Source organism: Passer montanus, unplaced genomic scaffold (genome assembly GCF_014805655.1).
Source record: "Passer montanus isolate IOZ18808 unplaced genomic scaffold, ASM1480565v1 scaffold15, whole genome shotgun sequence".
Taxonomy (NCBI): Eukaryota; Metazoa; Chordata; class Aves; order Passeriformes; family Passeridae; genus Passer; species Passer montanus.
This window is the reverse complement of record NW_024362051.1, coordinates 14,695,634-14,708,198: the sequence shown is the minus strand read 5'-3', so window position 1 is coordinate 14,708,198 and position 12,565 is coordinate 14,695,634. Positions and strand designations below refer to the sequence as shown.

Here is a 12,565-nt window from a genome sequence, read left to right as displayed (position 1 = left end):
TCTCCCCCCCACCCAAGATCATGATTATATTAAAACAAAATATTTCTGTATTTCTGTAAAGTAGTGGCCATTTAGCTAAACTAGAATGTTTAGGAGCCAGTGACCCACTCTGTCTCACCTCAAGTTTCCTTTTGCTTTGGTGCTGCCCTGCAGCCTGTCCCGTGGTGCTGTGTGCTGGGCTGGGGGGCACACTGGAAATGGGTGAAGCTGCGAGCAGCATCAGCTCCTCTGCCAGAGGTTTGAAACACAGCACCTGACACAAACTCTACTGAAAACAAAGGTGGTGAGGGTTGTTTTTCTTTTTTACATATTCTTCCCTATTTGTGCTCTGTGATTAGCACTCAGTTTGTATTTTCATCTGATTAGATTAGGAAGGAAACAGAGCTGTGAAGTGCCCTGCAGTGGGGAGGTGCTGGAAACCAGGAGTGGATGGTTCTCTGCATGCCGGCTCCTGCTCACCTCCTGCCTGTCTGGAGAGTGATCCTTCGGCTTTCCTGGGCTCTAGGGCCAGGCTCCCACTCTCAGAGCAACGGGGGGACCGAGGCTCTGCTGGGGGATGCACCTGCACAGTGCAGTGCACAGTTCCCACTGAATTCCCAAGGGACACCGCTGGCCACAGCTGGAGTGCCTCGCAGGCACTCAGGAGGGCCAGGCTGGGGAGCCCAGCAGTGCTGAGCACTCTCGGGGGGCCCAGGGGATCAGGGGATGTTCAGGGATGTGGGTGGCTGCAGGAAGCCCCCTGTGCTCTCCATCTCCTGGGAATGCCACCAGGGACAGGCCCTGGGCAAGCTCCCCTGAGCCTGGCAGTGCCCCTGGCCCTTCCTGTGTGCCTGGGGCACAGGGTATTGATCACCCTGATCACCCAGGGGACCCGGACAGCCAAGAGAGGCTCCGATCCGGGCTGCATTCTCTGGTTCTGATGCAATACAGAATCTGTCTATGCTAACATTTATATTTAAGCTAATTCATCTCCGGAATGCCCTCAGACTGAGCATCCCCCACTCCCCAGTTTACATGAGAAAACCAGGAGACGAGGCCACACAGCAGATCAATGTCCAGTCTGGGATCAGGACGTGGGGCTTTGCTGGTTTTCCACTTCACACTCAGACCATTGAACTGTACTATCTGTCACTGCCTCTCTTCCAACGTGACTCTTACTTGGGGTTAGAAAATAAAGGCAGAGCTGGACAGCTGCTCGTCCTTGCCTCGCATTTCAGCAGTCTGGAGCCGATGCTGTGATTCACTCAGGGCTGGATGCAGAGGGTGCCTGCTCTGGGCACGGCCCCACTGACCACGGGAGCCCTCTGCAGCTCCCAGGGGATGGATGCCTGGTGCTGAGGGGATGGAACTGCTGAAATATGTGTTACAAGACTGGGTTACTCAAAGAGCTCTATCATGGAGCTGGAAACTGGGAGACAACGTTGAGAGTGACGTTCCCCCTGTGCTGCCACACCAAGTGGTTGCACACACGCTCCCCTAGGAGTGCCTCTTGTGGCTTCCCCCAGCTCCAACACTGACTCAGAAAACAGCTCCAGCGGATCCCAAAGCAATGGAACAGCTTTGTCCCTCATGGCACAGGAGCTGCAGGGGCTGGGCTCAGTGGCCCTGCAGCACTGCTGCAGCCAGGGCTGTGTGTGCCACGGGAGGGCACGGCAGCACCCCCAGGGCTGACAAAAACCTCAGCCACTCTGCACCATGCAAGTGGATGCCACATGCCTCCTTCCCGGGGGAAGGGGGACCTTTCAGGCTGTTTTTAGCTCCTGGAGGGCAGGGAGAGGGGGTGCCTCTTCCAAGCTGCTACAGATTATAGATCTGAGCTGGCAGCTCGCCCTCCCACCCACCCACAAACTCGGCGCCCAGCGCTGTGCTGGAAGGGGCGAGTGGCAGGGCCTGCCTGTGTCTCCAGACCCCCAGGGCGGGCTGGGAGTGCCCTCCTGGCACGGATGGCCGGCCCTGTGGGCAGTGTGTGCCGGCCGTGGGCTCGGAACGCGCGGCGGGGCGGCAGGACCCAGCACACTCAGTAAATAAGTTGTGTTTGCCTGAAGATGTAATTAGGCCAGCGTGACTCTGCAGGGATGTGCAGACTGTGGGGACCTGCAGCCAGCAGAGAAAGCCTCTCTGCAATTCTCCACCTCTCAAACCAATGCCTGGCGTCCTGTGCTGGGCAGCAGAGCAGCCAGTGGCCACCCCTGCCCTGCCCCAGCCCCGCAGCCCCAGGGCCCCACGGGGACAAACCCTGCATGGTTCAGGCTTTCTTCTCCTTTTTTCCCCTTCACGAGGTGCATACACATCAGCTGGAGGACAGAAGGCAAACACTGAGACCCCATGTACACTTTCTAAAGAGGAGGGCTTAGGGGAGCTGTTCGTTAAGCTCACAGAGGGCTGAATGCTCTGTTTTGCCATTACAGCCTTGAGCAGTCTGGCTGTTGGGCACTGTGCAGGCTTCAGCTGATTCTGAAGTAGCTGGAGCAGAGTGGTGCCTGTCCAGAAATAGAAAAGTATTTTTAAATTAAATTTATTCACTGATTTTCATGAAGACAGATTGTTGTGTGTTTGTTGAAGTGTCATTAGGAGTAGTTGGCGGTGGAACCAGGCTGAGCAGCAGCGAGAGGATGGACGTGTCCTTCCTGTGACTGGGGAGGTCGCCCAGGCCACCTCCTTCTGCTCCTCCTCCTCTTCCTCCTCCTGCTGCCTGGTCCCTGCACCTAGCAGGAATGTGATTAGAGCTGACACCGGGCCTGTGAGCCTGTGGGACAGACACAAAACCAGCTCTGATACCTCTGGCATGGCCCAGGGCTGGAGCTTCCCCAGGGAGAGGGGGGCAGTGGGCAGCCCCCCGCTCTGCTGGGAGCTGAAGCTGCCTGTGAGCCCCCAGCAGGCAGTGCCCAGTGCCCCCCACCAGCTCTGGGCTTTCCGCTACACTGTCCTCTTCCCTGCAGTGCAGAGCAGAACCACGGACACCAGCACAGCACTCTGCTTCTCTGGGATCTGTCCCATCACTGCTGGACCCGCAGGGGTGCCGCTTTAATCCCCCAAGACAAGAATTCAGGGTTTCCAAGTAGCATGGACCTGAACACAGGCCCCAGAGGGGGCCATGTAGGTTTGACAGCAGAAACAGCAGGCTGCAGTTACCTGATTAAACACATGGAAACAGCCCTTGATGCTGCTTGCATCACCCTCGGTGCTCCCAGGTGCTCGTGGCCCCCAGCGAGTGCTGCAGGCAGGAGCAGGCTATAAATCCTGTGCTCTGCACCCCCAGCTCCGGGAGGGGATGGTGCAGGGCAAGAGGGGCAGCTTGGAGAGGTGAGCATTGACCCCAGCACTGCAGGTGTGCTGCTGCTCTACCGGGTGCAGGAGGGGCTGGTTCAGCTGCTTGCCCCGGGGCTTGTGAGCTCTGGGGCTCAGTTTGAATTGGGTTCTCCCACTCAGAGAGCAGAGCTGCCTGTGGGAGGAGGTCTGGGGAGCAGACCAGGCTGCTCCTGAGCCTGCTGAGCACACACAGGGCTGGAGCCCTGGTGCTGGAGCTGCCCTGGGCTGGCAGAGCAGTGTCCATGTCTGCAGGGCAGAGCAGGCTCTCGGGGGCTCACCTCCATCACCAGGTGGGTTTATCCAGCAAAGCACCGTTTCCCTGTGCCCTGGCTGTTCCTTGCCTACTGCACATGTGTTTTCCTGGGCTCTGGTCCCAGGCTGTGCTGCTGCTCTCAGGAGAAGCCCAGGCAGAGCTGTGCCCACAGATACAACTCAGCACCTGGGAATTTCCCTCTTTGAAGCGCCTTTTCCTGTTTTCTCCTTTGTTTCTTTGTGACTTCAGGATTTTTGTGCTTACTGAGGCAGGTGCAGAGCAAGCTGGCTTTCATCACGGAGCCTGCCTGCTCTCCCGGAGGTGCTGGGCGTCCTCCCCTCCCGCTGACTTCAGCCTCCAGGAATGTGCAGCGGGCCCTGCCTTCTGCCGGCTCCGGGAAACCTGAGCTTGGATTGCTGGAAAACGGAGTCCCGTGGGCTCACGGCGAGTGTGAAGGTGTGTGCGTGTGGCTCTGTGCACCCTCGTGCTTGTGAGTCCAGCTCGGTGCAGTGTTAAAGCATCCGGAGTTTTAAATAACCCGTGACTTTGGCGTTTTTGTGGGAACAGCAGGCTGAGCACAAAAGCGAGCCCTGTCAGCCCCTCATGGGGGCAGGTGATGCAGCATGACATCACCCTCAGCTTAATTAGGCTCAGGACTCCCGAGGAGCTGTGAGGTGTCTGCATCAGAGGCTCAGCCCGTGCTGCTGTGGGCTCGGGGCTGCTGCTCCCTGCAGCACTGCCGGCCCCAGCCCCAGCCTTCAGCCCTCTTTGGAACAATTCCTCTTTGGAATTTGGGCACGGGAGGGATGTTTGGGAACGCCGGCGGTGGGGGCTGCTGACCCAGGGCTGACAGTGAGCAACCAGCCTCTCACTGCTGATGCTGCAGGAGCTCAGAGAGTGGAAGAAGAGCTCTGGGGGAGCCGGGCTGTACCACCCACCTCCCTCTGCAGCAGCCAAGCCGTCCCTGGGCTGTGGGAGCCACGCTGTGCTCTGACTGGGAGGGAAGAGAACTCCTGCTTCAGCTCCTCGGATTTTCACAGGATCTGTGCCTGCCCCTGTGTTTCACAGCAGGAACCACCCACCTGGCCGGTGCTTCAAGCTGTCTGTGTAAGTCCTGGCAGAGGATGATGATGGCCAGGAATGCCAAAAACGCTTGGTGTGGGTCAGGCTGCTTCCCCTGGAGACAAACTAGTGCCTCCTGCTCTGAACATCCGAGCTGACACCTGGGCCAATCCTGCAATGATTTCCATGATTTGGAAATAGTTGTGCTGTAGTTAGGGCCATCAGTGCCAGGGCTGCTTGTGCAGTGCCACCCACTGCAGCTCTGTGTGCTGCTCTTTTGTGCCTGTTTCCTGCAGATGACACTCAACAGATCCAGTACATCTCTGTAGGAGCAGGAACACTGACCAGGCTGATTTGGGGGACCTGCATTAGGTACCTCTGAGGGCCCCCCACGCTGGGGATCCCAAACCAAACCCTGAACGTGGCACAGCCAGCCCTGAGCACTGCATGACCTGTCAGGTCTGGCTGGGGCAGCTCGTATTTTAAACTTCTACACCCTTTAAAAACTGTTCATTTTAAAAAATGTATTATTTAATGTCAGATAAAAGATTACAGATGTTCTGAGCTGCTGGCAGATATCAGTTGGAGACAGCTGGAAGCAGACCTCTGTCTTGGCTCATGTGGACAGTTTGTAAAAGTGCCAGCTGAGGCTGTCTCAGTGCTGCTGAATAGGAAACTCCCGAGCAGTAGGTAGCAGAATACTTGCACTTTTTGCGGTTCTCTTCTGCAGATGCCAGTATCTCCTGGCACAAGGAGTGATGAAATCCAGGCGCAGGCTGCCAGGCCAGAGGGAGTGGTGGCTGTGCTGTGAATGCCCCGCCAGGCCTTGCTCTGTGTCACACGGGGCGTTGGGACACATCTCGGATGCTGTGTGCCCGTGGTGATGCGAGCAGGGCACTGCTGCAGCTGAGCCCCATCCTGCTGCTCCGTGCAGGGCGAGGAGGGCAGCAGGGCTTGCTCTGAGCAAGCACGGCACATCAAAGCGTTTCCCAGCCAAACTTGCAGGTGGAAACACGCTTCAAAGTCCAGCTCCCCGTGGCTGTTCTTCGGGCCCGCTGCGCAGAGCCCCGGCTGTGCTGCTGGGGCGAGGGCTGCTCTTTGCTGTGCGGCGCCTCCGGCTGCCCCGTGCTCCCTGCCGCGGGGCACAGGCCCACGCTCGGAAGACAGATGCCATTAAAATGCAGCGGAGCGGAGTCTGCAGTCAAATATAGTGCTGTGATGATCTGGGTCGTGCAGCTTAATGATTTCACTGTTGAATGCTAAATTATTTTTGTTGCATTTTTAGTAAGGCTCGTGCGGGCTGTGGGAAACAAACCCCCGCTGGCCCCGGGAGCTGTGCGGGCGGCGGGGGCTCCTGCATCCCGCACGTACCCGTGCCAGGGCTCCCCCATCCCGCTCCCGCACCCGCCCAACCCAGGGCTCCTGCACCCGCACCCACCCGTGCCAGGGCTCCCCCATCCCGCACGTACCCGTGCTAGGGCTCCCCCATCCCGCACCCACCCCTACCCGTGCCAGGGCCCCTCCATCCCGCACCCACCCGTGCCGGGGCCCCTCCATCCCGCACCCACCCGTGCCGGGGCCCCTCCATCCCGCACCCACCCGTGCCAGCCCCGCACGCTCCCGGGTGGCGCTGGGGATGGCCTCATCAAACAGCACCGGGCAGTCCCCGTTCGGATTTTACTGACTCGGGGTGCTCAGAACAGCTGAGCAGTGCAGACCGGCCCTTTGGGGAGCTGTGCAGGAGCTGTCAGTGCACAGACATGAAGAGGCGTGCGGCTCTGGGGCCGGGGGTGACCCGGGAGCTGTCCTGCAGGGCTCTGGGTGGCAGGAGGCCGGGCACGGGCTGTGCCAGCAGCACGGCGTGGCTCTGAGCTGTGGCACACCTGTGAGCAGCTGTGCAGCGGCGCTGCTCGGCTCGCAGCGCTGCTCCTGCTCTGTGCTGCACTGCTGCTTTGAGCTGCCTTCCCTGTCTGGTTGTTCCCTCGGTCAAAAGAAAGTGAACTCCAGCTGAGGTGGCTCACAGTGCGATTTGTGTCAGGTTCTGGCCCTGGGGACCCTCTGAAAAGCAGCAATCTGAGCCGGATTCAGTAGGGTTCATGGGGCAAGGGCTGGATCTGGCTTCCCAGGGAATGCAGCAAGAGCCGAGCATGGCCCGTGCAAATCCCATTCTCACACAGGTGAGGCTCTGCCGTGCAGCAGAAGGAGCCTGGCAGCAGTGCTGCCGCGGGATGCCAAGGGCGGCTCCGTGCTGGGCGCTTGCCCGGGCCTGTTCAGGCCTGCTCGCCTGGTGCAGGAAACATTTTCTACATCTCCTCGTGATGGGGCTGCCACAGCCCAAGGGACCCTCAGGGCGGCGTCTGTCGTGACAGAAACTGCTCGTGGTGGCTCTTTGGTGGTGGAAGGGCTGTGCAGTGGAGTTATCAGCAGGCAGCCTCTAAGGTGTCAATCTGGGACCTCAGGAACAAACTTTCAAAAGACACAAAGAATTAACCTATTGAGAGCCTTGAGCTTTAACAGTGCTGGGTTTGGGCTGAAAGAAGCTAAATGAAGCCCTCTGCCTACATCCTGCCAAGGCAGAGTCCCCCTTGATGTGGATCTGTACTAAAATCTTGGAACTCAAAGAGAGAGAGATTTTAACTTCTGTTGGGGACCTACATGATTCAAGTAGGTGTTGGGAGAGCAGTTACCTGTAGATGTGTTCGGTACCACATGTGCTCTTTATTTTAGCCCTCGAAAGGTCAGAGGAGCTCGAGGTGCCCAGGCAGGGAGGGCACAGGAACCAACCCCTCTGTGACAGACCAGCCCAGTGAGGTCCCAGCTCTGGGTGACCTCTGGGGGACCTCTGAGGATGGGCTGTCCCGGGAGGTGTCTGGCTTGGATGGCTGCCTGCAGATGGAGGTCTGGCAGTGCTGGGGAGAGGAAGTCCCTCAGCTGGGGCTGCATCAGTGACTGTCTCCTAAAAATGAAAACCAAACCCAGAATGGTCCAAAAGGCCCTAAAAGGCATCAAGAATTACAAATAGGGATTGAGCACTAACGAGAGAATATCTTAATTAGATCTCACAACCTGTAGAAGAACACATTCGATTAAAATGAAACTGAGCTTTGTGCTCTGAGGGTTTCAGTGTGAGAACGGGAGAGGAATTATTCACATTTGCAATTTGTGAGGCTGGATTGCTTTTTCTCTGAATTTGTCTTTTTTAACTTTTTACCTTGTCAGAAAATGATGAAAAGCTACTGGGATGATGTATTTGGGGTAGTTCTTCTCACAGCACGTGGCAGAGGCATTTCCATGGTTTCAGAAACATGGGTAGAGTTTCCCATTTAATCCTCTCCTTCCAGGTTAACTCCTTTCCTGCTGTGGTGTCCAGCCTGGCCCCCACCCACCAACCTGCTCTTGACTTCACCACCAGTGATATTTTCTCTTTGTGAAATTCTATCAATATTTAATCCAGCGGTGTCAGTTTTGCTGTAAGATGAGAGCAACTACTAGAAACCTTGAATTATACATCATGCGGCGGGGGAGGCTGGAAGTGTCTTCTTTTGGACCCAGAGCTCTCGGGGCTGATCTCCAGGATCTGCAGCTTGCGGTCCCAGTGATGGACGAGCCCCAGAAGAAGCCCGGCCAGCGGCACGAGGGCCGGCCCCGCAAGGTGAGGTTCAAGATCTGCTCGGCCTACAGCGGCCGCGTGCTGAAGCAGGTCTACGAGGACGGGCAGGAGCTGGAGCCCCCGGCCAAGGAGCACTCGCGGCGCTTCCTGCGCCACAGCTTCGAGCCCGAGGAGCCCCTCTGCGCGCCCGGGGAGCTGCCCCCGGGCAGCTGCTGCTGGCCCACGGCCCTGACCGCCCGCAGGATCAGCGTCCTGCGCGAGGAGCAGCCGCAGCACGGGCACCTGGGCAGCGCGCCCCTGCTCAGCCACTGCCAGCCGGGCGCCAGCCTCGGCAGGGTAAGTGCTGCCCTCACCCCCTGGGCACAGCTCTGGGACAAATCCCGCTCTGCAGGCTAAGTGCTGCCCTCACTCCCTGGGCACAGCTCTGGGACAAATCCTGCTCTGCAGGGTAACTGCTGCCCTTTCCCCTGCCCTCACCTCCCTGGGCACAGCTCTGGGACAAATCCTGCTCCGCAGGCTAAGTGCTGCCCTTTCCCTTGGCCGTGCCCCTTTGGGCACAGCTCTGGGACAAATCCTGCTCTGCAGGGTAAGTGATGCCCCTACCCTTGGCCGTGCCCCTTTGGGCACAGCTCTGGGCTAAATTCTGATCTGCAGGGTGATGCCCTTCCTCCTCTTGGCACAGCTCTGGGTCAAATCCTGCTCTGCAGGGTAAATGATGCCCTTACCCTTGGCTGTCCCCTCTGGGCACAGCTCCGAGCTAAATCCTGCTCTGCAGGGTAAGTGCTGCCCTTACCCCTGTCTCTCCCCCCTCTGGGCACACCTCAGGGCTAAATCCTGCTCTGCAGGGTAAGTTCTGCCCCTGGCCGTCCCCCCTCTGGGCACAGCTCCAGCCACATCCTGCTCGTGGGACGTGGTGACAGGAGCCTCACACTGCAGCCTCATCCACATAAAACTGTTCTGTCAGGCCAGGCTTGAGGAGGGGGGTTGTGAATCTCCAGCCATTGCTCCGGGAATCTCGTGTGCTGAAAATGCCACACGTGGCAGGGTCCTCAGGGTCTGCAGGAGGGAACAGCGTCTGCCAGCTGTGCTCCAGCTGTGCTCTGGCTCCTCCTGGTCCTGGTCTGCATCTGTCCATTGGGTAGAGTAAAAGAAAACATTTCCATACATATTGATATCTGTACATGGGAATCCCACTGCATCTAGATCAGTCAAATGTAAGGAGGATGTCAAGTTAATGAGATATATTTAAAATACTAAAGTTGTGTGACTTTGGCTGGCAGGAAGCCAGTGCTGCCATCAGGGTACCAGGTGTCTGCATCCTCTGGCAGCCAGAATTCCGCTTTGGCTACTTTGACAACCCCAGCTTAGTTTCACTGGCTATTTTCTTAACATATAATTAATGCCACTGATAGAGAAGTGCTTCTTTAGTCCTTATAAAGAGGCAGTAATGCACAATATGTGTAAATAAACTTTATGGCCTTGATTTGAGCACACTGAAAGTCTGTTAATTCCTGGTGCTCATCAAAGCTGTGTGTGGGAAACCCATCTGGCTGATACTTGACCTGCTGACACACTGGACATGCAGTTTGCCTGAAAACATCAGACCACAATGAATCTCCCCTGCCCAAGGACAGTGCACTGCTGTGATCTTATCCAGCCCGTTAATTTGTTTTGCATTCCTGGGTAAGGCTCCTCGCCCTCCCCAGTGTCCCCAGCCACAGATACCTGGGGTAACCACACTGTCCAGTACCAGCTTGTGCTGCCCTTGGTGCTTGGAGACGCCGTGTCTGTGCAGCACACAGGCTCTCACCTGCTGCAGGTGGGCAGCACTTGTGCTCACCTGCCTCCCCTCGTGTTCCCCCCACAGGGAAGCAGGAGCCCCACTGCCAGGAGAGCACCAGCCACCACAGCAGCTGATGTGACTGAGGCATCTCTCAGGAGAGTGTCTCCTTTTGCAGGGCCTCTTGACCATGGCCTCTTGACACAGACACTCGGAGTGAAATATGACGAGTGTGTAAAGCAATAGGCCCCAGTAACTCCATATGACACCAGGGGGAGGGACCAGGTCAGCCAAGTGCTGCCCTCAGGGACATGTTTGGCCAAGTTTAGCTTTAAAAGGGTTAGAAAAAAAAATACAAATTTACCCAGAAGGGCTGTGCCTCCACCAATTTTCTGGATGCTCTGGGGGTGGTCAGGGGAGCTGGCCTGGTGGAGGGGACACTCTTCTGGAAGCTCAGGGACCATCAGTGCTTGCAGAGTGAATTCATACTGGTGAGACACTGGCAACTTCCTTCTTCAGACTTCCCCAGTTGTAGATTTTGGCAAGATCATCATCTACACCAATAACCTGAAAATCGTGCGTGCACCGATGGACCAGAAAGAGCTCATGAGAAGAATCATCCAGACTGAGGGAATAAATGACTGGACGTTCGTGTACCGGGAGAAGAAAGAACGACTTAGTGGTGGATATAAAAGAGATGTGGAGAATGAGGTCACTTGCAACCAGCATGTGCAGGTAAGAGAAAATAGAAAGTGCTTTTTCCCCTTAGCCCTCGTCAAACCACCCAGGCCCCATCCACCTCTGTATCTGGCTGCTGGCTAAGTTTGGGTAAAAGCACCATTCCTCGTTTCCCTCAGGAGACAGCGACCAGCACTGCTGGGATCCTGCTCTGGGGGCAGCGGTGCTGCTCACATCTCCCACCGATTCCTCCCCTGGAGACGGCTGGCACTTACAGAGCTTGGCTGGGCTCCATCCCTTGTCACCCCTCCCAGTGGGATAAGGGCAGCCAGAGTTTCTCCAGCCTGACGAGGCTAAACACAGCTGCTCTGTGGCTGAGACTGCTTCAGGCTAAAATTTTAGTATCAGCTGAAATAAGGTTGTGCCTTACATTTGCTTTCTCACGGGGGAGTCTTTGTTGGCCAGAATCCCAATTAGTCTGACCATGATTTGATCCCACAAAACCTAGTGCTGCCACGTGGAGCTGATAGAGTTTCATGGAACTGAGCGTGGGTCACAGCAGTCCTTCTGCTCCCGGGAATTTCAGGGTGGGATTTGAAAGAGGCTGCCTGGCACAGTGGAGAGAGGCAGGCACAAAGGACAGCTCAAAAGAAAGTGTCCATGGTGGTGATGAGGGATTTGGGCAGAGAGGGTGACGAGCAACCCCTGAAGAGATGAAGTGTGGCCCAAACCTGAGGCTACAGAGTGGGAATGGGGTGATAAGAAATGACAGGAGGATGGGTGGAGCTGTGCAGAGGGGAAGGATGAGTTTGGAGTTTTGTGTTATAAGCCCAGTCACATTAACTTCTCATTTTCTAGCAGTAGCCACAAATTGTCCCCAAGCCTTTGGGAGCCTTTTTGTCCAAGTCCTTGCTGTGGAGAACCGATTGTCATGGGCAGAGTGGTGTGTCAGGAGCAACGTGATGGCAAAGACTGGGACAGGAACTTTCCCTCTCTCAGGAATGTTCCCGACTTCGGTACCTCACACCCACTAACACATTTTTTCTGCTGTCAGCTTCAGGAGGGCGATGCTGAGCACGGCTGCTCCCAGTGCAAAGGCTCGGGCTGCGCTCCCTGCTCGCTGTGCCACGGCAGCAAGTTCTCGATGCTGGCGAACCGATTCCGGGAGTCCTACCGGGCGCTGCGCTGCCCGGCGTGCGACGAGAGCGGGCTGCAGCCGTGCCGGGTGTGCGCGGCCTGAGCCGCCCCGCGGGGACCGGGGACACCGGGGACACCGGGGACACCGGGGACACACGGCAGAGGCACTCTGGGCACGTCCCACCGCCAGCGGGGAGCTGCTGCTCCGCTCCCCGAGCGCTCCGGGCTGCCCTGGGGCCGGGCTGGGCTGGGCTGGGCCGGGCTGGCAGGGTCAGCGTGCCCCCCACCCCAGGGCACGGCACCCCCGGGGTACCCCTGAGCCGAGGAGTGCTCGGAGCCAAAGCACCCGTGCAGGTGTTCCTGCAGCTGGGACTCGGCCGGGACGGAGCCCGTGCTGCTGGCACTGCCCTTCCTCCCCTGGTGCTGGTGCTGACCACGGGGAGCTCCAGCAGGAGAGGGGCAGGCAGCCCTGGCAGGCGTGCAGGTGACAGCAGTGCAGGCGTGCAGGTGACAGCAGTGCAGGTGATATCAATGCAGGTGTGCAGGTGGTACCAGTGCAGGTGCAGTCAGTACTGGGACCAGTCTGTACCTGTGCAGGCGGTACAAGTGCAGGTGACAGCAGTGCAGGAGTGCAGGTGATACCAGTGTAAGCGGTACCAGTGCAGGTGATACCAGTGCAGGAGTGCAGGCGGTATCAGTGCAGGCAGTACAAGTGCAGGTGATACCAGTGTAGGTG

General features: G+C 57.5%; 1 protein-coding gene across 1 annotated transcript; it reads left to right on the top strand.

Annotated features, from left to right (window-relative positions):
- The first annotated feature begins 8,222 nt into the window (after positions 1-8,222).
- On the top strand, positions 8,223-12,298 carry GRXCR2 (glutaredoxin and cysteine rich domain containing 2). Its single transcript, XM_039701543.1, has 3 exons — positions 8,223-8,570; positions 10,534-10,749; positions 11,753-12,298. Exons 1-3 carry the CDS (start codon positions 8,223-8,225, stop codon positions 11,930-11,932), a joined length of 744 nt encoding a protein of 247 aa, XP_039557477.1. The 3' UTR covers positions 11,933-12,298.
- The last annotated feature ends 267 nt before the right edge of the window (positions 12,299-12,565 follow it).

What these genes read in the sequence shown, in the direction of transcription:
- GRXCR2 (XM_039701543.1), top strand. Translation starts at nt 8,223, where the DNA reads ATGGACGAGCCCCAGAAGAAGCCCGGCCAGCGGCACGAGGGCCGGCCC. An exon ending in CGGGCGCCAGCCTCGGCAGG is followed by an intron (nt 8,571 to 10,533) that starts GTAAGTGCTGCC and finishes TTCCTTCTTCAG; the next exon opens with ACTTCCCCAGTTGTAGATTT. An exon ending in CTTGCAACCAGCATGTGCAG is followed by an intron (nt 10,750 to 11,752) that starts GTAAGAGAAAAT and finishes TGTCAGCTTCAG; the next exon opens with GAGGGCGATGCTGAGCACGG.